Raw genomic sequence first — 25244 nt, 5'->3', positions numbered from 1 at the left:
TAAGAATGAACTACTGTAAATACAACCTAGAACTGATTGTTTTTATAAAGTCACAAAAATAATTCAATGGGAAAGAATATGATACCATAAAAAGAACCTCGAACCCTATCTCACACCATAAAAAAAAATTAATTCTAGGTGGTATAAGAAAACTTAAAATGTCTTCAACACGTGGCAGGTAAAGTCATGAACCACAGAGGAAGGCAAGGAACTGTTCCAGATGAAAAGAAACTAAAGAGATATGAAAAAAAAATGAAATGTATGATTTTGGACCAGGAAAAAGAAAGCTATAAAAAACCCTGTGAGGTTCCTATTATTTTATCCTCTATAAAAAGAGGAAACCCAAAGTCACACAGCTCGTACGTAGTAAACAGTATCATCAAGGTACATACTGTTAGTATTAAATGTATTAGGCACGTTGGTAGCTCCTTATTGTATCAGAGAACTACAGTCTCCTAATTGTATCAGAGAACTACAGTCTCAATCAAAAAACTTCATACACTAAATTCAGTTAGAATTAAGTATTCTCTCATATTCTTTAACAGAAATAATCAAATGTGTCTCCCTAACTATATCAGCTGAATGTTTCAAGATACCATGAGTAAGGATATCAGTTATTCATTTACAGTAGAGCAACTTACTTTTAAAGTGTTTTATTAAATATAAATGAAAGTAAACTCTGGCTAGACATGATAAATAAAAATTACAATATAAGCAATTGTAACCTGCAAAAACTGAACCATAATAACAAACAAAAACTCACATTGTTGTTAGCATAGTTACTGAATTTAAGCTTCAGTACTTACAAAAGGTACACATACCTTTTCCTAAATGTGTGTTTATGCTCATATATCTAGCTGTTCCCGTAAGACTCTTGTGTTCTCTGTATGGTATGTGTTTCTTTGTCTCTGGATCAATGTATTCCTTTGCCAAACCAAAATCTATAATATGAATAACTTGCTGGGTTTTATTTCCTGGTCGTCCTATTAAGAAGTTCTCAGGTTTTACATCTCTGTATATCAAGTTCTTTGAATGGACATATTCCATGCGAGAAATCTTGATTTGGAAAAAATAAAAGATAAATTTTATTTTAGGCTTTAACTAGCATTAAAAAGTATGACAGAAGCAAGATAGACTTTTCACAATAAAAACATTAAAAAATTCAGAAATTGTTTCAACCTTTTAAAAGTTTCTCAAATATATCTGATTATAATTTAAAATCTTTGCTTTTACTATTATAGTCATTTATGAATGAAAGTGTTTGAATTTTATGAATTCCATTCATATTAGTAAGCTTGATTCAATCAACACTTTCAGATGATTCTTCTTCATAAAATCAAAAAGCTTTACCGACACAAAATTTTGAACTCAAAAGTATAAACAGACATATTCATAAAGTTAGTTTATTCTTCCTTATCGCTTCAATAATAGAGCAACTTTTACAATTATATTTAAAAAACTTAAAGAGTCTAAACTGTTAAATGAAAACAATTTAACAGAGCACCCTTCAGTATATCTTTTTTCTTTTATATAACTGTACTTTTTACTTTACGTATTAAACATTTAAAAAAGATCTTGAACCTAAAAAGTTTTGGAATATAACTCTAACTATAATACTGTACATTTAATTAATTAGTTCTTTTACATGTTCTCAATCACTGTACAAACTGTTGCAAAACAAAACATTACAAATAAGAAAATAAAATTGTTTCATTTAGTGATAACCATAGTTGACAATGCAATGTAAACATTTGGTCACTCAGGTTATTTTAGTTTGTTAACAAATTCTAAATCATTTTATAACATATAATATTATATGACTTATATTTTTAATTAATGATACATTATGAGTATTTTCCAGGTCATGTAACATTCTTTGAATACATACTTTTTAATGGCTACATATTGTTTTATGGGTATTAACAATTTATTCAACTAACCCTGTTATTTCTGAACATTAGGGTTGTTTCCCACTTTATTACAAACATCCTTACACAAAAAGCTCTAAATACATCTGAACACTTTCATAGGATAAGTTTATAGAAGGAGAATTAATGAGTCAATGGATAAAAACTTAAAGACGTCTGCAGCATACACCTATTGGCATTTATTTCAAAACTGCCTTCCAATCATCCTCTAAGTTGTTTCCCCATAGGTTCTCTGAAATTTTAATAACTTATGAGATTCTCTCATAAGTTTGTTTCCTCTTTTTCTCAGCCATTGGAATTTATTACCAAGATTTAGAATCCATATTTTGAAGGTTCTCTTTTCTAAGTATTCATCTTCCAAATGAAGAGTGCTGGAAACAATTCTCAAACTGTGTGTTCTGATCCTAAAGTAATAAGATATCAATTCTTTCATACAAATAAAAACACCTGATTTAGTTATTTAAGTTATATTCTCCTAAAAAGACAATGATATGAAAAGAGAAACGTTTTTATTAGGTCAAATGCTCTGTAAGATAATGTCACAAAACTTTAAACTTTTAATATAAATTTGTGACCAAAGAAACACACAATTGTTCAAACAATTTCAAATCGTCCTGCTTTACTTACCAGTTGGATAGCTATCATGAGAACTGTTTTAAGAGAAAATGTTCGGTCACACAAGTCAAACAAATCCTCCAAACTAGGTCCCAGCAGTTCCAGCACCATAGCGTTGTATTTACCACAAGGACCAAAATAGTAAACTTGAGGTATACCATCTGGGGGAAAAGAAAAAGCATTTTCATAATATCTTTATCTTCAATATCAAACTTTTCTTCCTAGAAAATCAATACACAATACTTTTTTTTTTAATTTTATAGTTTCAAGAATTATAGCTTTTACTTTTCCATACGATAAACTTTTCCTGACCCAGCCTTCTCACTGATGTTCACAGTGTAGCCTGGTTACACCTCCAGGACAGCTGCAGGATTGAACTGCATTACAAACAGTGCTTCATTGTTGGTCTCTTCCACCTCATCATAGACAGGAAATGGACATTTTGGTCTTATATTTCCATTACCTAGAGAAATGCTTGGCACTTAGGAAAGATCTGAATTTTATTGAACAAAGGAGTCACTGTTCTCTTTAATAACCTCATGTAGGCATAATGCTAAAATCACCCTCCCAAATTCCCATCCTCTGGTGTACACACCCTGTATAGTCCCTTCCCCCTAAGCATGGGCAATATTCTCAGATTTCACTCTTGTGAACAGCTTATGCTATATGGCAAAGGTGATATAATTATTGCCCCTATCGGTAGACTTTAACCAAAAGGGAGGTTATTCTGGTGGGCCAGACCTAATCAGGTAAGCCTTTTAAAAAGATGGTCCAGAAGTCAGATATTCAGAGCAGCAAGGAAGCTCTCCTGTCAGCTTTACAGAAGCAAACTACCAGAGAATGATGGACAGGACCTAGGAATTGAGGTCCTTGGTCCCATAGCCACGAGGAAGTGAATTCTGCGACTAACCAGAGAGCCTCAGGTAAGACTGAAGTCCAGACTTACATCTTGATTTCAGCCTGGTAAAACTCTGAATAGAGGATCCAGCTAAGCCATGCCTCGACTCCTGACCCATGGAAATTGGGAGATAAGTTTCTTGTTCTATGACACTAATTACTAAATAATTCATTATTCAACAATATAAAATAATACGAACTCCAAATATAAAGTCTAACTGCACAGAATCATCTGTATCTTCTTTTTAGAACTAAAAGACTCTCAACAAACATAAAATAGGTGATCAATATATCTTACCTTTGCATTTATCTATTTATTTGTCTCGAGAAAATGAACTTCTATCTTAAATGTCTTGGTTTTACTTCCAAGTGGTTTGGTTTTTTTAGAAAGAAAAAAAAAGTCTTTTGAAAATATCATAAAACTTTTCCATTCTTTTTAAAATAGTTTAGGGAACATAACTTCATTCTTACTGTTTACTCTTATCATTTTGAATATTAAAACAGAAAATATTGAACTAGAAACCAGGTCAACTAGGTTCTTAGAGTAACCAACCATTCAACCTCTCAAGTAGGCTTCAGTTTGCTCATTTATCATATTAGTAGTTTAGATAAGACCAGTTTTTCTCAAATGTGAATGAGTGAAGAAGCAAAACATCTGCAGATAAGGAGGTAAGATAATATAATCATGGCGAGAGGAGAACAAGTTCAAATTGCATACATTGCTATCCCCTCTCCAGAAACAGATTCTCATACACCCCTCCATGTGTATATGTCAGTACCCCCGCCACAAACACACACACACACACACACACACACACACACACACACACACACACACACACACACAAATTTCCCCCTGCCACTGGGAATTATTATCTTCATCTGAACCACCCTTCCCTTACCAGAGCCATGCTTGTCATATGTGTGTCAGATCTACCACTCATATGTGTAAAAGCAGAAAAAGAAGTTTAGAAATTGTGGATGAGAGGCTCACTAAACTTTATTCCAACTCTGAAATACTGTTTTTACTATGCTATGTACATTAAGAGCTTGGCGTAGAAATTAAGACTTATCAAGAGCTCTCAGCTACTAAACTTTTAAAATAATTTCTACAATGACTATTTTCCACTCTAGATCACCGAAAGTTGTTAATTTACTAAAAATACAGGTGATTTCTGCTTTCTCTTTTATATTTAAAAAATTTTTCCAAATTGTTATGAGAAATATATGCTGTTTTTGCAATCAGGAGTAAAAATGCACATTTAAAAATTCTTCAGGGATCACAAAGAAAAACTTGAATTAGAAAAAGATGTAGACCAAATTTATTTAATCCATGTATTAATTTTAACTGAGCTAGTATTTCTCAAACACTCTCCACAATATTTAGTTACATAGCCTTACTTCTATTCTTAACCATTAACTTCATTTTGGAGTTCTTAAGAACAAAGCAAAGTATACTATTCAGATTCTGTTGCTCTATAAGTTTGACTTCTCCCTTCTCACCATACCTCCCTAACAAAAGGAACAGATCCACTCCAAGGCCCAAATTTACTTTGCCTCACTTGGTTTGAGCTCTTCTAAGGCTGCATTCCAAAAAATTTCTACCTTGGTTCTGCCAACCAAGTAGGTAAACTTTAATTTTTATTTAACTTTCAAGTCTTCTCTTGTTAAGCTATCTCATTAAGCATGACCCTCATTCATAATTCTTCACACATTATTTCTGATAGCCAAGAAGAGGTATGCATAAGTAAATTTGCTCTGCTATACTTCATATAAGCCAACTCACTATTGGGAGGAGAATTACTGTGTACCTAACATGCACATTCAATCAAGCTATATACATACTATACCTTTGGGTTTCTAAAATAACATCGTGAAAAAGACCAGTAAAGGGACAAAAAGAAACTACTTCACTTTTCTCTAAAATGTCCTTTCTTTAATGGTTTCAAAGTATCTCAAAATTATGTATCTCTATTTTACGGGCCAATTTCATGAACAGCATTACAATTCACTGAGTAAATTAAACAGACACTTAGCCTCCAATTTGAATGAAAATATCTCAACTTTACCATACAACATAATTTTACTTGAAAATATGACTCAGTATAGATCTTTGGTGAAAGAAAAGAACGAAAGAAAGAAGAACAAAAGAAAGAAGAACGAACGAACAAAAGAAAGAACGAGAGGGAGGGAGGGAGGGAGGGAGGGAGGGAGGGAGGGAGGAAGGAAGGAAGGAAGGAAGGAAGGAAGGAAGGAAGGAAGGAAGGAAGGAAGGAAGGAAGGAAGGAAGGAAGGAAGGAAGGAAGGAAGGTCTATTTCTAAATGACTCCTGAGATATACTATTTTATGAGTCAATGAATGAAGAAAATTCTTAGATAACTATTAATAATGTATCTTGACACAAATTTTGGCACTGAGGTAATAGACTTACTTTTTTTAAATCAAGAATGTAAAACAAACACTGTAAAGACCAAACTAGAATTTGTAAAGGCTCAACTAGAATTTCATTTTCCATAACAAGTTTCAGTAGTTTTCTAACACTGAGAAAGCAAATTAAATTGTTAAGAGTTAGGAAAACTTGCAACTAACAGGCTAGGGAGTACCCTACACATAAACAAAACAAAACAACCACAGCATTAAAAATATGGTAATCAAGATCACAAGGAAAAGTGTTTTTGGAAGGGAGAGAAGTGAGAGAAAAGAGAGTAAGAGAGAAGAGAGAGGCTCAGAATGAAGGCTTAGAAGGCAGAGCAACAAAGGTACTAATTTTTTAGTTGTGTCTCTTGATCAAAGTATTTGGCTACTGAATTACATGGATGTGATCCAACTCATGGGCAAAAGCAAGCTTTTGTATTTGTTCTTATATCCAGTGAATTTTCAACTATAAACTTTTACTCCACCCAATTCCAATTGTTCTAAAATTATTTTTGAGACTACTATAAAAAGCCATCCATTGTGAATTCAAAGTTAGTTCTGATCATTTCTAACATCACTAATTTTCAGGGATGCTTATTAGCATCTCTAATTTTCGAGACAAGTATATTTTTTTCCCCAAGAAAAGCTCAAAAATGGGCATGAATACAAAATTCACATATTATCTGAAAATACAGTTTTACCCTTATTCTCCCAAAGTTAATTTTACTAAATACTTCATTTTATATTTCAATATTCCATTTAAGTGACAAAACAACATTAATTCATTTAAGTCACAAAACAACTTTAGGGGGTCTAACATTCTTAAAGAGTGTTTAGTACTTTGTGTTCCTTATAGGTGGGCAAGAGTTAGGCATACATGAAATTAAAAGAAATATCGCAATGTTTCTTTCCATTTTCAGGTCCAGTAGTATTTATGTAGGAAAGATTAGAACAAAAGAACTGGTATTCTTATTAGGAAATTTAAGCTTCAGAGATCTGGTTAAGAAAATGTAAAATCTCATTAGAAATATTAAGTACAGAATCATCACATGGCTATGTTCTTTTCCAAAGAAGTTTTGCTTTAAAGCATTCTTAACTTTTAGCACAAATGCATATAGATACTCCTAGTTTAGCAATGCTCAACATAAATCTGGAGACACTTGGGGACAGGAGTGGGTGGTCCCTGAGACTTAATTTTTAGGAGGTCAGTGACAACAAAATTATTTTATAATTAATTATAAATAACACTAACACGTTATTTACCTTTTTCACTCTGTTCTCACAAGTGAACATATTTTCCAGAGGCTACACAAGCTGTGATATATGACAAAGGACTGAATGCAGAAGACATCAGAATCTATCTGTTTTCTATTGATCCAGACATCAAAGAGATATGCAAAATATCTAAAACATGGCCACTTTTCTCACATTTTTTTATTTGAAAAATACAGTTGTGATTTTAAAATATTATATTTAAATAAATTAATTTAGTAAGATTTTTATATTTGTTTTAATTTCTCATATGGTAACTTCAATAGCTATAATCCACAAGAAGAAAAGTTCTCTGGGACCTTCAAAAAGTTTTAATAGTATAAAGGATGCTGAGACCCAAAAATTTGAGAATTGCTGCCCTACTTGAATAATAAGCTCTGATATGAACAAACAGGTACAATGAGTTCCAGACTCGGTAACAATCATTCCATTAAAACACCACAGCACTCACGTTTAGTAGCAAAATTTTACCAATTAACCCCAAATCAAAGGAATAAAGCCACCCCGCTGTAAACAAGACACAATCGTCCTTTCTGTGATAATCCTATTCATACATTTATAAATTATTCTAAATTTCGGATTTTTGTTAACACCAAATTCAGTAGGCAACGTTCTAATTAGTTTATTCACTTAACTCTCATGGTTTTTATAATATTTTCTTTTGATTTTCTCAAAAAGGATACTTGGAGAGCAGAATTTCTTAAATTTCTTAAATTTTTAAGACATGATCAGAGTAACTCTAATCTGGCAACTCAGTGAATAAAAAGAATTTCAGATATTACTTTATGTGTATATCCACATTTAAAAGGCTAATGCTATTACCCACAATCTTTCCCCCAAGTGAACAGTATGATAAAATTTCCATACATTACAGAATTACTAACATTTATTTAGCTGACAGAGCTAAATAATCTTGAAAAGAATATGAAAATGGAGACATCTATAAATGAGAGCAAAACACATAGGGAACATACAAATCCTGACTTTTTAACAAGGCACAAAGAAGGCAGAGGGGTCAGTATAAAGAAGGAAGAGAAGCTCTTTTAACAGCTCTTAGAAGGCAATATTAAGCAGAGGTATAATTTTAGAAACAGTGACTGCTGCTATTATCCAATTACATATTGTTCAGAACTACATAGTTCCAGGAATAGCAAAAAATCAAGCCACTCACTTGAGAAACAATAACTTAACATATGCGTGGTCTCAAATAGTATATTTAACATCATTTCTATAGATAAGAGATTTGCCATGAATAATAATTTATGAGAGAAAAAGATTTTACTTCTTTTGATAAGTAATAATTTGACAGAAAAAAAGGTTAGTTTACTTTCTGTGATAAAGATACCAGCTGATAAAGAAATTACAATAAATAAATAATTGCAGTTTCCCCCCAATATCACCTATTTCAACCACTTGATGTCAAGGAAATAATTTAATATAAAGAAGCATTACTCAGAATCACAGACCTTCAAAGAAAATTTCCCCATAAACTTCAAAATATTTTCCATGCATTTTCATGAAGTATCAGCAATTCGACTAAATTTTTTTTAAGTAAATTTTAAAAAATGGATTAATTCTAATAATTTAAACCTATTCTTCTCTAGGAAGTATTAATTTTAGATGACTGAATTGTATAGTTTGGTTAATTAAATAACTATCTGCACATCTCCTTGCTTTACCATTTCCGTTAATTTAAAAAATACTCATTACTGATTTTTTTCCTTCTATTTCTAGAGCTCTAAAATGAGGAATCAAATTTACCTCATCGGAGAATAATAAAAATTAAATTTTTGAAATTATATGACTGTCAGAAATAGAATAAACTCAAAATTTAATATAACAATTTTGTATATTAAAATGTCAAACTTTAAACATACAACCACAGAAGTTAAAAAGCTATAGGAAAATTTGGAGATTTTTGTATCGCAACTTCACATCTAATAAAGGAAAACAGTCTATTATTCTCATTTAAAAATTTATCAATTCAACCATTTACCAAATACCTACAATTGTCAATCATTCTTCTCAGTTTCAAGGATAAAAAGATGCATGTATTATTTCACTGCCCTCAAAGAGTTTAAATTTTAATGGAGGAGATAGACATAAGCAAATAATGTAACATGATATGATAAAAGAAAAATAAAGATATATTCCAAATAATTTCAGGTCAAAGAAGCAGCTTTTCTGGAGAGAAACAAACAGATATCAGAAAATGCATTGCAAAAGAGGTGACATTTAGCTGGGGCCAGAAGAAACAAGGAATTCATTGAGAAAGACATTCCAGAAAAAAAGAACAGACATGTGAAAATCATAAGATCTATTCAAGAAAAAGTAAGTTTAGTGCAAAAAGTGAGTCATTAGAAAGAGAACGAAATTTGGACTTTATGCTAAATGATAACCCTCTACAAGTAATGAAGATTAGGAGGTGAGATGTACAAAAGGAGGCACAATTCAAAGAAAAGTGACAATGGAAACCAGAAAAGAAAGAACTGACAGAACTTTCTCATTATGCCGAAAGGCCAAAATCAAAGATGACTAATATTTTCAACTTGAATGGGTGTGCCACTAAGGGAACAAGATAAACCAGAAGAAGAAACAGGTCTTTTGGAACAGAGAAAAATCAGAGGAAAAGTAACAGGAAAAGAATGTAGAGGGCAAAATTCTAAGTATATTCTAATTTCTGATTCCAGTAGGAACATACAGTATGACTAGATTTTAAGAATGGATGCAGGAGATAAACAATTGGAAGTTATCTTTAAAGAGACAGTAATTTCATCCTTTCCTCCCTCACTCTTGTTACAACATATCCAAGACCATAATGATGAAAGCCACATACTAAAAATAGGAGCAGGAAACTAGAGAGCCTGATTCCTTACTTTAGAGAAGCTATATAAACCCTACAATTGTCCACCCCGAAATTCCTTGTTTATTTTTCCTCACATAACATCCCTTTACTTGTTTAAGATACTGCTGTCATGATTTTTGTTACTGACAGTGATATTCATTTCTACCCAACGCAGTCAGTGGTCAGCATAGTTTTGTCTGTTCTTCTTCTCTTGTCACTCTCTATATTCTCCCCTGGGAGATCTCATCCACTTCCCTAGCTTGAAAACCCATCTAGATCTATGAAAAAACAAATCTAGATCTTCACTTTACTCAAAAAAATGCTGAATGGATATGATAAAACAAGACTATTTAACACCTTAAACTTTTGCTATCACAGAAAGTAATAATGGCATAAAACAATATTCTAATCCTATGGAAAGCTAAGTAATATAAAGAGTCAGCCCTTCATATGCATACTGCAGTAAGTTGTATAATCCTACTATATGTAACAGTTTCAGTGAACAAAATAAGAAAGAAAAAAGGGATATTGTTAGGCAAGTTAAAGAAAAAAAAGAGACATATGGAGTTGGAGAAGGATCAAAACCCAAACACGTAGAAGTAGGTAAGTTATATATTTTTCACAAACATCTCATTAAATAATTCAGAATAAATCTATTTTAATGTACATTTTCATTGTATAAAATATACATTATATAAAATTTATCATTGTAACAATTTTTAAGTGTACAGTTCAGTGGCATTAGAAACATTCACACTGCTGTGCAAACATCATCACTATCCGTCTCCAGAACTTTTTCATCATCCCACAGTGAAACTCTGTACCCATTATGCAATATTTCCCATTCATCTCTCCCCTCAGCCCCTGGCAACCACCATTCTGCTTTCTATTGCTATGATCCTGACTATTCTGGGCACCTGAAATAAGTGGAATCACACAGCATTTGTCCTTCTGTGACTAGCTTATTTCATTTAGCATAATGCCCTTCAGTTCATTTATATTATATCTTGTGTCAGAATTTTCTTCCTTTTTAAGGTTAAATAATATTCTATTATATGTATATACCACATTTTGTCTATCCATGCACCACCCATCAATAGATGCTTGGTTTGTTTCTACCTTTTGGCTATTGCAAATAATGTTGCTAGGAACATGGATATACAAATATCTGTTTGAGTCCCTACTTTCAAGACTTTTGTGTTGAAAGACCGTTTTAACATATGACCAGAAATGGAGTTGCTGGACCAAACAGTAATTCTATGTTTACTTTTTGAGGAATAGTTACACCGTTTTCCATAGGAGCTGTTCAATTTTACATTCCCACAAAAGATTCACAAAGATTCCAATTTCTCCACATTCACACCAACACCTGTTTTCTGGTTTCTGGTTTGTTTTTCATCTGTTTGGTTGATAACAGTGACTCCAATGGGTCTGAAATGGTAAGTTTTTTTTTTTAATTTTTGATTTACATTTCCCTAATGATTAGTGATATTGAGCATCTTTTCATGTGCTTATTGGCCATTCATATATCTTTACATAAATGTATGTTCAAGTCTTTTGCCCATTTTTGAACTGGATAGTTTGTATTCTGGCTGCTGAGTTTTAAGAGTTCCTTATATATTCTGGATATTGATTAAATATATCTATTTTAAGAGTTCTTTATATATTCTGGATATTGATTAAATATATCTATTTTGTAACCTATTGTATTAGGTTAATTTAACCTAAAAAACAAGTTATAGGTTAAATTACTTTGAATGGCCTGTTTATGATTAGGAGCAGTCCAAAAACAATCTTTGCAAATATCAATTGCAAAATCGAATTATTTTAAAGTCAACAATCTCTCCACAAACAATTAAATGCTCTTGTTTCTACAAAGCTTACATGGGTACTCAAAAATGTTTTAAAAATTCATGATTGATAAAACATTAACAAGTAACCAAAATTCACATAATTCATATGATATACTCAAACATATGGATACACTTGTCAGAGTTTCAGAGTCACCACAATGAACACCTTCAGGCAATACCATTCATATTTCAATCTATGTAATGCTATGCCATGGAGCACAGGGGAGCACCCTTATATACACAGACTATCCTGGAAATGGTGGTCCCTGGAGTTGTGTAACACTGCAGCTCAATGGCATTCGAGTAGTAAAAGATGTATGTTTAATTTTTAATATTACTATCTCATGTAATTTTTTAAATTAAAAAGGCAGAGAATGTAATAATAAAAGTGCACCTTTAGTATTCAATGATTCCCTAAACTCTAAATTGACTTATTCATTCTTAACCAATTATTCATTTCTATTATTCACTATTATTGATTTCTATTTATTACTATTATTCATTATTATTCATTTCTATTTTTCCAAATGATAATTTTACTGCTTAAGTATATAAAAAGGTTGTCTTTAACTTTCCAGCATCCAATCTTCCTTTTTCTGATAACATTTCAATTTCTCATTAGGCAACAACCTCTCCCCAGTTACAGGTAGCTCTTAGAAAAAAAGAATGCAAAATTGATAATGTATTAAGAAATAAAGAGCTCTATCAACTAGAACATAAATGTGCTTATAAAAAGACACATAAAAATTCATCTTATTAAATTTGGGGAAACAAAATATCTCTACCTATAAGAAACTGTACATATAAAAATCATTACAGTTAGTAGAATAGAAATGGAAAGAAAAAATAGAGCTGTGAGTCTTTTTAACATAAAGGAAATGCAACATAAAATAGGAAATTTTCTCATTAATTTTTTCCAATGACACAAAATACCTACTCTCACTTAGATTTAGAGTTTATGTAAAAATATACCTATATCACTGTAATTACTACACACTTGTGGCTTATAACAAAAATTTGTTTTCTCACTGTTCTGGAGGCCAGAAATCTGAAATCAGTTTCACTAGGCTGAATCAAGGTGTTGATAGAGTCTAAGAAAGACTCTAGAAGCCTCTTCTAGATTCTCGTGGCTGCCAGAATTCCTTGGCTTATGGCTCTATCACTGCAATCTCTTCCTTTGTAGCCACTCTACCTTCTCCTCTTCTGTGTCCCTCTGCCTCTCTTTTTACAAGGACATTTGTGATTACATTTAGGGGCCACCCAGATATTCCAGAATAATCTCCTCATCTCAAGACCCTTAACTTAATCATTTTTGTACAAGTCTTTGCTCTAACATTTAAAGGTTCCAAAGATTTGATATAGATATATGGCCCTTTCACAGGGCCATTTTCAGCATACCGCAATGTCATAAGTCATTTCAATAACTATAATATTGCTAAAAAAAACTAAGAATATGGAAGTTATATTCATCTTATATTCTCAAATTAAATTTTTTCACAGTGTTTTCTACTCATTAGTACCAATACAAAAAGCTCCAAATATGTCCTATTTAAAATAAAAAGGGAACATTAAGACTATAGTAAGAAAATGTCTAGTAAGTGTAGTCTAAAGGAGTTATTCACTTTAAATTTAAAACACTATGCTTTGAAACCAAAGAGCTATTATCATAACAATCCATTTTATTACAAATTTAAAAATTAATACAAGCCTTTACCTCCAGATCCTAACTGCTTGTAGAATCTATATTCCAAATGTAGCTGTGGTGCTCTGGATTTCATGGGCTCCTATTAAAAAACAAACACAATAACAAGTATTTAAGTTATTAAAAGATCACTAGACCCCAATTCCAAATGTTATACATCTTGGGGTCAAGTCTTATAAAATGTAATATACTATTAGACACCTTTCTCTCTCTAACGTTAAAGCCATATAAAAATCAACTTTATTTTTTAAAAATGTATAATGAATGTACATAATTTTTGATGTCATAATGTACATAAGATTAAGTGGCTATTAGATCAAGCATTAGGGAAATTTCTATGATTGATTCTTTGACCTTGAAGAAAAGTAAACTCCAAACATTCATAACTAGAGGAATGGTGACCCTTACTTTATTTCTCCTGTCCCCAGGAATTCAGCTCTGAATTCCTGTGTATTTCTTCTGTAAAGATTCTAGGTTAAAGTGAAGTCATAGAAGAGTAAGAAAGAACAAATATGGGTATAACAAAAATTTTGACAATAGCAACAATACATTTAAATTTTTAGTTGGGATATAGCTTACAATAAAACAGTGTATAAACATTAGATCCATGACCTTTGTTAACTGTATATAACCGTGTAACCACCACCTCCAAAAAACCTTTTGAACATTTTTATCATCTTTCTTTCAGAGGTAACCACTTTTTGACGTCTATCACCTATGGATTAGTTTTGTCTGTTATTCGATTTCATGTAAATGACATTATACAGTATCTGTTTTATATGTACGTGTCTCGCTTTTTTCATTCAATATAATGTTTTTGAGTTTCATATAGAGATACACATACACACAGACAACTAAAACAAAAGCAACAAAGATTTTAGATATAAGATATGTGTGAAATATCTGTAAGAAACAGCAAACTAAAAAGGGTAACAGGAAATTTGAACAAGATCCATCAAGAAAGTAAAACAAGGTAACAAAACTTAAACATAAAACCAACAGAACTTCAAGAAATTAAAAAAAAAAACATCAACAACTACTCTGTAATAATCGAAATTTAAAACTCAATTTGTCAGCAGATTAACACAACAGAAAGAATTTGGACACTGGAAGATAGATAGAAAAATGTCTATGGAATTAGGAAATTATGTAGGATGCATCTACGTAAGTTATACAGAATGCGTCATAAAGAAAGAAAAAAGGAAAATACAGAAAAAAAGATTAGAGATCTGGACAATACCATGTGAAGAAGGTCTAATATGCATTTGATAAGACTCTCGGGAGGAAAGGAGACAGAAAAGTGAGCAGAAGCAATAAATGAAAAAAATAATCGCTATAACCATTCAGGAATTGTTGAAAGATAACAAACCACAGATTCATGAAGAATATGAATCCCAAACAGAATAACTAAGAAGAAATTTATACCAGCACATATCATAATGAAACTATGACCAATGACAAAAACTTCATATAAGGAAATAGTAAAATCCCCAGTGGAACGTTTATAATCATAAAGATTATAAAAGAAAACAATCAGCTGAGTTCTTGAGAAACAGGATACTTAAAAGCACAGACACTGAAACAAACTGTACTGGGTTTGAATCCTGAATCCACTATATTTACTAGCTGTGTGACTCTGACACTTCCTAAAGTCTGTGTGACTTTCTATATTTTTCAGTTGCCTCAATTATAAAAGAGATAAAAAAAACTTTATCTTTCTTATATATATATATTTACATGTTACATAATACATATTAAATAATACATATAAATACATATGTAATAAATAATTAAGGGGATAGTGATATGGCACAAAGATAAACTAAAAAGATATATATCTCATACACATACATATATACATATGTATATATGTGACTTAAAACAGTGCCTTCCACATAGTGAGTGCTATATTAACTATAATTTTTCAGTTAACTATGTAAAAGTACCTAACCATAAGATGTAATTAAATAGATAACTTATTTAATCACTAATATTCCCTAGGTAAAAACAGAAACCCAGCTCTTAGTTGAGTCAATTCAACTTCATTCTAGTACTTTACTAGCAATAAAATTTTATTGTACACTATATAACAAAAGTTACCTCACCACAGGTCGACACTTTCATTATTCATGAAATACAGGTTGTTATATAGGTGTAAATAAGATGTGAGGATGGTGGCTGAGTTCATTAACAAATTATCCTGAAACAAAGTATCAATCTGAACTAGGATAATGTTAAATAAAGATAAAAACCTTTATAAGAGATAGCAGAGGTGAAAGTAGTCACTAAAATCTGCTCTCTGAACACCATTATCAAATAATGAATGCCTTTATTTATACCAAAGTACTAAAATCAGAGCAATGAAGGTATATAGACATTAACATTTTCAAATGATTGCTTTTAATGCAGGTTCTGAACAAAATTATGTTATCTGTTATAAACAGTTGCAATAGAAACAAATAAAAAATATGTAAGAGTAAAGACATACACACTTGGTAAACAAAGTACTAAACTATGATCCAACAGTTTATGTGAAAAATTTTCTGTCCTGTCAATATATTTTTTGGATGAATATGAGGCAAACATAACTATATACTATACTTCAATCAAAAATTACCAGACATAGATCCAAAAATACTCCAGTTCCCCAAAGAACACCAAATAACCACAATTATTATATGTGGTGCTGATCACTGTACTTTAAAAAGGTAAACAGAGAAAGAATGTCAAAAAAAAAAGAAGAAAAATAATTAAGGAGATAGTGATATAGCATGAAGATACACTAAAAAGATGATATATGTATGTATATGCAAGAAGACTGACATAATAAATGTTTACTAAGGCATCAATGGTATCAACAGAGTAAACAAGTTCCAAATCTGAAAATAACAGGACTAAGGGTCACCACTTAATGACTGAAACAGACAAGGAAAAGTCAGCCTAGTGCAGTGGCTCCTGTTTTATTTATAATGATTAAGGCATTCTGAGCCTGGAATAGTAAGATACCTCATTATAAATTAGAAATTAACTCTTCTTAAATATTACTGAGAGTTTGATTGATTGTGTGTAGTGATTATTACGACTCTACCTCTGATTAACAGTGATGATCTTAATGAGATGACCTAACCTGATTTTCTGTCATAAACCCAAAGACCAGGTAAATGCCACTCCCAAACCCAGTATCAGCCCGCCAGACTTCTGGTGGCACCACAAACCCACTGTGCATCTTATTTGCCAGTGAAAATAAATAGCATTAGTTGCAGTGAAATTTGGTCTGTACTTACAAAGATACTTAAAAGTTAGTATGGTTTTCTAGCTCATCTCAAATGTTTTTCTTTCTCCCACTCGCCTCTTCCTGTAATCATCTCTCTTTATATAGTAATCTCACATTACCCTAATACAGTAGCAATATTGGCAGGGATAAGATTGAGAATGGCAGGCAGACTGGGAAAATCAAAACTCAGGGAAACCTGGCTGGTAAACCAGATAGAAAATTTGTGCCAGAAGAAAGTTATGTCTTAGAAAAATTCACAGATCTCAACTCTTCCAAAAGAAACTTATCTTACAGCTGTCATACCGGGCACATTTAGGACTTCAGAACAGTCCCACAGAATTTGCTTTCCCTACTATTCTCCACTCACAGCAGGCAGTTCTCAATCTCTGAAGGTCAAACAATGGCCAGCTTTACCATATATAAAGTACCAATAGCAAAAGAGATTTCGGAAGCTACCGAAAAATATTTTTTCAAAGAATACAATCTTGAACACTAAGGACACTTATATCTAAATGCTTGAATGAGAAAGAGAAATCTTGCTAATTTTTAACTAATTAAAAATGCCAATATGCCCCCTTCCTTAAATTAAAAATAATGCTAAAATTAAAAAATTCAATTCTATAATGCTGCCGAAGTACAGGGATTGAGTTTTCATGGCACAGAAAAACACAGACATCCTACATGTTATTATATACGTAAGGGGCCTAATGATGCTGGGACAATATAAAAGATCAGTTATGCATATCACTTTCTCAATAAACATTCAAGTTATAAATATGAAAACAAAAAAGTAATTAAAATATAATTATTACAAAATAACAAGGAATTAATTAAGGAAAAACAAGACACAAGAACTTACCAGTTTTATCGCCACATATTCATTTGTGTATAAATTTTTCCCTTGAAAAAGAAAAAAATGTCAGATTCTGTCAGTAATTAATTTTTAAAGATATATTATATAAAACTGTACTCTGGGTGAAGAAGAGCATATAAGACATTTAGATACATATGTTTTTGCTTCTATTTAGCAAAACGGTCAAGGATGAGCAAATATTAAAGATCAACTCAATGACTTATTTAGCATTTCACCTGGATTCACAGTAGAAAGTAATACTAACAAATACTTAGCCCACTTACAAAAATGGAAAAATCCTAATTTTGTTGGAATATTGTACACAACTCATAATCAACAAACATACATTAAACTCAATTTCAAAACAAGAACTCCTATGTAAAAAAGCAGGAATACAGAATTCTTCTCCCAATCAAGACCTCATTTAAAATCCATTATAGGATGTAATCTTATTAGGGTTCATATGTAATCTAGTCAATAAAAAATACATTCAAAATTCTGAGTTATATTAAAAATAAAATAAAAAACTATTCAATGATTGGCTCTGATAAACTAGCTAAATACTTTGTGGGGGGGGGAAGGATTATTAGTACTTTATCTTATAAGCAAATTTAATTCCAAATATTGTAAGAGTTAGATATAAGCAATAAAACAAGAAAAATATTTATTTTATTTTTATTTTTTAATTACAGTTGACATACACTATTATATTAGTTTGTTGTACAACAGTGATTAGACATTTACATACCTTATGAAGTGATCATTCCAATAAGTCTAGTACCCGTCTGACACCATATATAGTTATTACAATGTTACTGACTATTCCTTATGCTGTACTTTATAACCCCATGACTATTTTAATAACTGGCAATTTGTACTTAATCCCTTTCATCTTCACCCATCCCCCAAGCCCCTCCCATCTGGCAAACATCAATTTGTTCTCTGTATCCATAAGTTTATTTGTTTTGTTTGTTCATTTATTTTGTTTTTTTAGATGCCACATATAAGTGAAATCATACAGTATTTCTCTGTCTTATTTCACTTAGCATAATATCCTTCAGGTCCATCCATGTTGTCCCAAGATTTCCTTCTTTTTTTGTGGCTAATATTCCATAGTATATATATTCCACAATTTCTTTATCCATTCATCTATCGATGGATACTTAGGTTGCTCCCATATCTTAGCTATTGTAAATAATGCTACAATGAACACAGGGGTACGTATATGTCAGAAAAAATATTTATCAGCTCAATATATGGAAGCCTTTCTGAGTACACAAGAAAAAAGTAAAAGATCAGAAGATTTTATACAGTTTGATTACATAAAATATTTTAAACTTTTGTATTTTGAAAAACTCTACCATATACAAAGACAGGTAAATGACAAAGCAAAATAAAGATTTAATATCATTAGTATGTAAAGTATCCAAATGAATTACAGTAATCTTTGAATTGGCAAGCTGAAAATATCCTAAAAAAATCCAATGGGTAAGCATCTGTAGCACAAGTAAAATACTATAGAGAATCTTGAAAGCGAATAGTATAAAAACAACTTGATATATAGGTTAATGTGTTTCTTTACAGGTACAGTAAAATAAGAATAAAAACAGAATAATATGTGATTTCTGAATTTCCAGTATTTTTCAATAAGCATGTATTATTTTTATGAGAAAAACAGAACAATGATAGTTTCTTTTTTCAACTGTGATAGTAATTGGCCCTGTTCACAATAGCTGCTGAACACAGAATATGCAATCACCAACTTTCACACATGTGGTTTTCCAGAACAACACACCTAATTTTCTTTTATAAAGCAGCTGATAAATGGCAGTAAAATTTCTAGGTCAAACTTCAGTCTCAGATATGTTGCCACTGCTGTACAGCAGAGGTTGTTCATACAAATATTATACTTTTCCGAATTTTATAAAAATGAATGAAAAAAGAAAAAAGCATCCATACTAACATTAAAATAGCACAGGTCTCATAAACTCATTATAGCTGGCACAAAGATGGAACTCAATAGAGTACCAAAAATAGTGAATGTTAAACCGTATTCAGGTACTCACTGAGCCCATAAATATAAAAAAATAATACTAGAAAACATATTTTTAGTCAATTAGTGTATAGATGTGACTTCATATACATTTTCAAGAACACATTATGAATGGAATTTTAGGCTTCCTCTAGTAAATGTATAGTGAATAATTTAGCGGTACAGTGAGTACCTTAATCTTGAGGAACTGATGTCTAACAAAGAATCAATTCTGTTTTGAGTTCAAAGACAAAATCTGTATTTCCTCGAGATATCATCTTTTCATAATTATTTTGTATGTGGCATTTATTCACAAGTACATGAGAGGCAAAGGACAAGAAGATAAGTTAAAAACAGATTTCACAGAACAAAAATATACCAAATATTTCAAAAAGTAGTTTTTGTTGGCATTTAAAGCACTAAATCCTAGAACCATCACTTTTTTTTTTTTTTGGACATTAAAGATTTTGCCGAACTTTGAGGGTTATATTTATAAACATGAACAACAATTAAGCAACACTATCAACACATTTTTGTCACCTAGCATAGGCATAAGGCCTTATGTAGTTGGCTTTCAATCAATATTTGTTACATGCATGAACAAACAAATTATGTATAAACTAAGTGTTTTTATAGTATGAATGAGAGAAAAGAACTTTATGTGTAGAGGGAATCCAGTTAAGATAAGGCTCCATATAAAACTGATTCCAGATAACTGATGGTTTAACCCAATTTTAAAATAGATTTCGAATAGAACTTTGTGCCATAAACTTGAAAAGATGGTTTTGCCAATTTTGTGGTATTTGGATGGTAATTATTATAGAAAACTATGTCCTACATAAACAATATATATATGTTTATAGTAGGGACTACTCGTTACTCATCAATACCCATGTTCCCTCCTATAATAATACAATACCCTAATTTAAAAATGGTTGTCCAGCTACAGACTACATTTCCAACCTCTCTTTCATTGTGTGTAGCCACATGATTAAGTTCTAAATATGAGGTATGTCACTCCCCACTGTCAAGAATAAATGTGTGCTCTCCTGGCCCTTCTACTTCTTCTTGCTGGCTGGAAGATGGCAACAACTGGAGCAATGACCTTACACACAGAGACTGAAGCCACATATTGAGGATGCAGAGGTACTCTGAAAGCACTGGGTGCTCTCCCTCTGGTATGTGTTATATAAAAGAAAAAGAAACTATTTTGCTTAACACCACTGTATTCTGGATCTTTCTGCCATAGCACAACAGTCTATTCCTTATTAGCACATATTTCAACTAAGTGTTATAATAGACTTTATTTAGAAACAGTAGAAAATCAATAAACATAAAAATGATGAATCCACTCAGATCTGCATGTTTATTTGATATATAACGTAAGGCCTACAGAATTTTCAACAATTCTTAAATATAAACAATAAAATAAGAGTTATGGGCAATATAGAATAAGATGACAAGAAACAAAAATAAAAGAACTTATGGAAACTTCTGTGGTATACTAAATTATGTCAAAAGTTACAATATCTTATTTCAGATATGGAAATCCATAAAGCAATATATAATACCCTTGTTCTGTGTTCTTTTACATGATGGTCAGTCAGGTGTAGCCACTAGAAGAGACACAGAAGAGGCTCAGGAAAACTAGGTTTACTATACCCACAGGTCCTGGAAAGGGTGTCATGGGGGGAAGCATCATGTTTTAGCCAGGTGGCAGAAGACAGGAGCAAGGGGAGAGCTTGGGCCAAGGCCTTTATTGGAGTTTCCACAGGAAAGGCAAAGTAGGGAAAGATAAATAGTTCGGGAATGGCTAGTCTAAATAATTCTGGTAGCAAATAATTCTGGTGGCCTTTGGGCTATGTGGTGGACTCTAGCTGTTTTGTACCTGGCCATGGAATGATTAAGGAAGAGAAACAGAACCTCCTGAGATGTATAAGCCAGATAGGAGCTATTGCTCTAGACTCTCTAGTTTGCAGATCAAAGGCATGCTGCCAACTAAGAATTGGCTAGTCCAAGGTGGAGTAATCTCCTCCGAGCCGGAAAAGGTTTTGAAGATGTCAAAACATCTTAAAACATATAGAGAATGTATAAAACATATACAGAAAGAATTAAATATGTACAACTTCGTATCTTAGTTAGCTATGTTGGTCTCATTCAGTGCCTATTAAAAACATTTCTAAGGGTTTTGGTTGACTGTCTAAGCTAGAAATATATCTACTAACTCAAGCCTTACCACCAATATAGATAATAAAATATATATATGTGTATATATATATATATATATATGAATGCACCATTTTACAATAAAAATATACATAAAAATGATAGTTAAAACATTTAGTTAAACTGAATTTTAAATGTTTACCTATTTTTTAAAATACTCAAGGCCAGGTTTTTATGTCCGACGTTATTTTTTAAAATAATTACCCATAAACGTATTTTCAACAGTGAGTAATACTGTCTCTCCTTGGGGCATTTGGGGATGTGTGGGGGGGTGTAACTCCTATTTAGTGCCCAAGAGATGTGAAGTTCTAAACACCATGCAATATGTGGAACAGTCCTCTACAAAAAAATAAACTCTCCAGCCCAAAATGCCAATAGCATTTTTTTGAAAACCACTTACCTATGACATGTATACTTCATATTCTTTCTTACATAATACTAATCACAAAAATTTTAGTGCCAGGAATTGAATTTTCAGGATGTATCTACTAATACGGTTTTAAAGAAAGTACTTAAGAATCTAAACCAGTTTTTAACACTAGCATGTTTATCCAGGTATAGAAAGAATGCCTATAATAGCTTTTTCTGTACAGAGAATTCATTCTACACCTTTAAAAAAAGGAGTAAAATGCCCCTTTATTCAGTTGCTCAAGGGTCAACTGTATATAATTAATACACATAAAACACAGATACACATATATAAATAATATATTTAAATAAATGTAGACAAATGTACAATAACTATCCATAGACAGATTAGATAGGTAGGCAATGGATGGATAGATGGATGGATGGACGAACTAATAAATCATCTTATTCATATTCCTGCTTATTCACACACTGTAAAAGAAAGGGGTATTTTACAGCTATTTCAGTTTATAACATATTATAGTTTCAGTAAATAGTACATATAGTTTCTCACATTGCCCTGGTTAAAATGGTCCACTAGATTCGTTTTGTGTGTACACACACACACACACATACATGTATATAGATATGTATATATGCAGTTATTTTGAAATGAATTCTATAAAACCAATTTTGAATAAAAATGGCCAAAGTACTATAGTACTATACTCATATGTGCAAAGAGATAGAAAACATTAGATATTGTACAAATATATATATATGGCATGATATATAACCGCAGACCTAATTTATAATAAATTTTAAAATAATATGCCATAATTTTAATTTTTAAAAGAACAAATGTCTTGCTATTGTCTTTTAAAGGAGCAGAACAACCATTGTTTTCCAAAATATGCAGGTGTAGTACTGGTCCTTTTATATTATCATCTAAATTTAATCTTTACACTAACCTAGAAAGTGGAAATAATCCCATTTTAAAGTAGAAGAATTTGAGGGTCCAAATGGTTAAATGACTTATGTGTTCCATAATGGGAGAGGCAATTTATTTACTTTTCCGGTGTATCATCAGTGACTAATCACGCCTCATAAGTGAAAGAAATGCAATGAATTTTGAATGAATGGATTACAGTGTACAAAGTTAGACAATAAACTGGTTTTTCTAACTCCAAAATCAGAAACAGTTTAAAAATTTCAAAATATCTAATCCAATATCCTTCGAAAAATAAAATGTCACAATATTAACCCTTTCAAATATGTGAGTCCCTACTAAAATGCAAGAGTCTGACGGTCACATCATATTATAGCTATGTACAAAGTATGTCATTACCTTTCATTGGCTTGCTTCATTTAAAGATTTAATGTACATTAACTACATAAAACACTAATAAAATGAAAGAGTAACTACAAATTAGGGTGTTTTACAAGATGAAAAGAAGTAGTCGAGTAGACGAGATAAACACACAATTGAATTTATTTCTAATGAGCGGGGTTAGATATAAGGAAAATTTTGAAGAAAAGTTTTTTCTTTTTACTTCTAAAGTTTCCAGCATGTGCAGTCCGGTATACGTTGACCAGAGCCCTCAAAGTACCTCAACACTGAATCCCATATAACCATGCTGCCCTCCTTTCTGTTCAACAAACACAGCCACATCTCTAATGTTCCAGGAGTTAAACACCTAGATTTGGGTCTTGAGTCTGACATTAAATTTCTGTGTGACATTGGCCCTGACTGAGTTTCAATTTCTTTAAATGTAGAGTCTGGAGGTTTAATTAAAACAATGTTTCCCAAACTTGCCTGATTATAAGAATCAACTAAATCAGTACATCCTGTCTCTCATTAATATAGATTCCTAAACCCCACCCGAGGGGGGAGAGGTAATAAATTACAACAATGTAAATTTTACTGATTTTTATGCAGTTTCAGTATATTACCTTGAAATTAAGGTACACATATCCTCCCAAATCAATCAGATATTAAATGTTTTCAAATCTGAAAAAGTAGCCTAAATATCATTCCTAAAGAATACACTATAAAGGCTTTCTTGGCACCTATTTCAGCCTGCTAGGACTTATTAATTTACTTTGTTTTTTCTCATATTCTGGATGGTTAATCTCAAGTAAACAGACCTTCCTATACTAATTCCTTACAAATGAAGGTTACAAGTACATAAAAAATTCCAACATCTACATTCTTTAAATTACTACAACCATCAAACTGAACAATTAAATAAGTAATTTTCATTAGAAAGTATCTTTCATTAAAAAAAAAAGATGCTTCCAACATAAAAGAATAAACAAAGAGTCTTACCTAATCGTAATTCTCCAAAATTGCCACATCCAATTTTTTTTCCAACTCTAAAGTTAGGTCCAACCATTAAAACTCCAGAGGATGAAGACCCAGTTCCTCGAGTGTTGTGTCCCGATCGACCACTAGGTCGTGCCATTCTATCATCTGATTTGTCCTTGTCTTTCTTTTTATTATCCATATCAAGTTTACGGTACTCCACTTTGAATTCTTTAATCAAGACAAGCACACTGAAATAGGGTATTGTGAGAATAGGTACATCACTAGGTAACTGTACCAGCTGAGTAATGTTAACATTCAAATTGCAGTAGGTAGTCAATTAACTGAAGCGTGTTCATCCCATTCGTAAAATTTTTCTCAGTTGTCTTTTCAGCAAAACATGTCTTCAAAATTATCTTTTCAATGATGCACGTTGATATTTGACACAGAGCTAGAACATTAGAAAAGAAAATTAGTTAAGTCAGAAAATTCAAAAATACATGTTTGGGAAGTTAATGACATAACAAAAATTCAGGCAATGGATTATTGCTATTTGTTGATGTCCATAGTAGACTCAAATTAACCATTACTCTTTATTCCTATACTTTAATGCAGAAAGATCACAAAAACAAAACAAAAAAATCAGAGATTCAGTTACTTCTAAAAAATAAAAAGTAAC

General features: G+C 31.6%; 1 protein-coding gene across 12 annotated transcripts in view; it reads right to left on the bottom strand.

Annotated features, from left to right (window-relative positions):
• The window catches only part of CSNK1G3 (casein kinase 1 gamma 3), a 91734-nt gene that overhangs the window by 37966 nt on the left and 28524 nt on the right, over positions 1-25244 (bottom strand). For all 12 annotated transcript variants that reach the window (XM_011358308.2, XM_011358303.2, XM_023529594.1 and 9 more), the window contains exons 2-6: positions 24590-25016; positions 17661-17701; positions 13540-13609; positions 2556-2704; positions 822-1056 (exon numbers count right to left, since the gene is read on the bottom strand). In XM_011358308.2, coding sequence (XP_011356610.1) covers positions 822-1056; positions 2556-2704; positions 13540-13609; positions 17661-17701; positions 24590-24767 — 673 coding nt within the window. In that variant the 5' untranslated portion in view covers positions 24768-25016. The remainder of the gene's footprint in view (positions 1-821; positions 1057-2555; positions 2705-13539; positions 13610-17660; positions 17702-24589; positions 25017-25244) is intronic.

Source organism: Pteropus vampyrus, unplaced genomic scaffold (genome assembly GCF_000151845.1).
Source record: "Pteropus vampyrus isolate Shadow unplaced genomic scaffold, Pvam_2.0 Scaffold39, whole genome shotgun sequence".
Taxonomy (NCBI): Eukaryota; Metazoa; Chordata; class Mammalia; order Chiroptera; family Pteropodidae; genus Pteropus; species Pteropus vampyrus.
The sequence above is the reverse complement of the archived record's forward strand: the minus strand, read 5'-3'. Positions and strand labels throughout refer to the sequence as shown.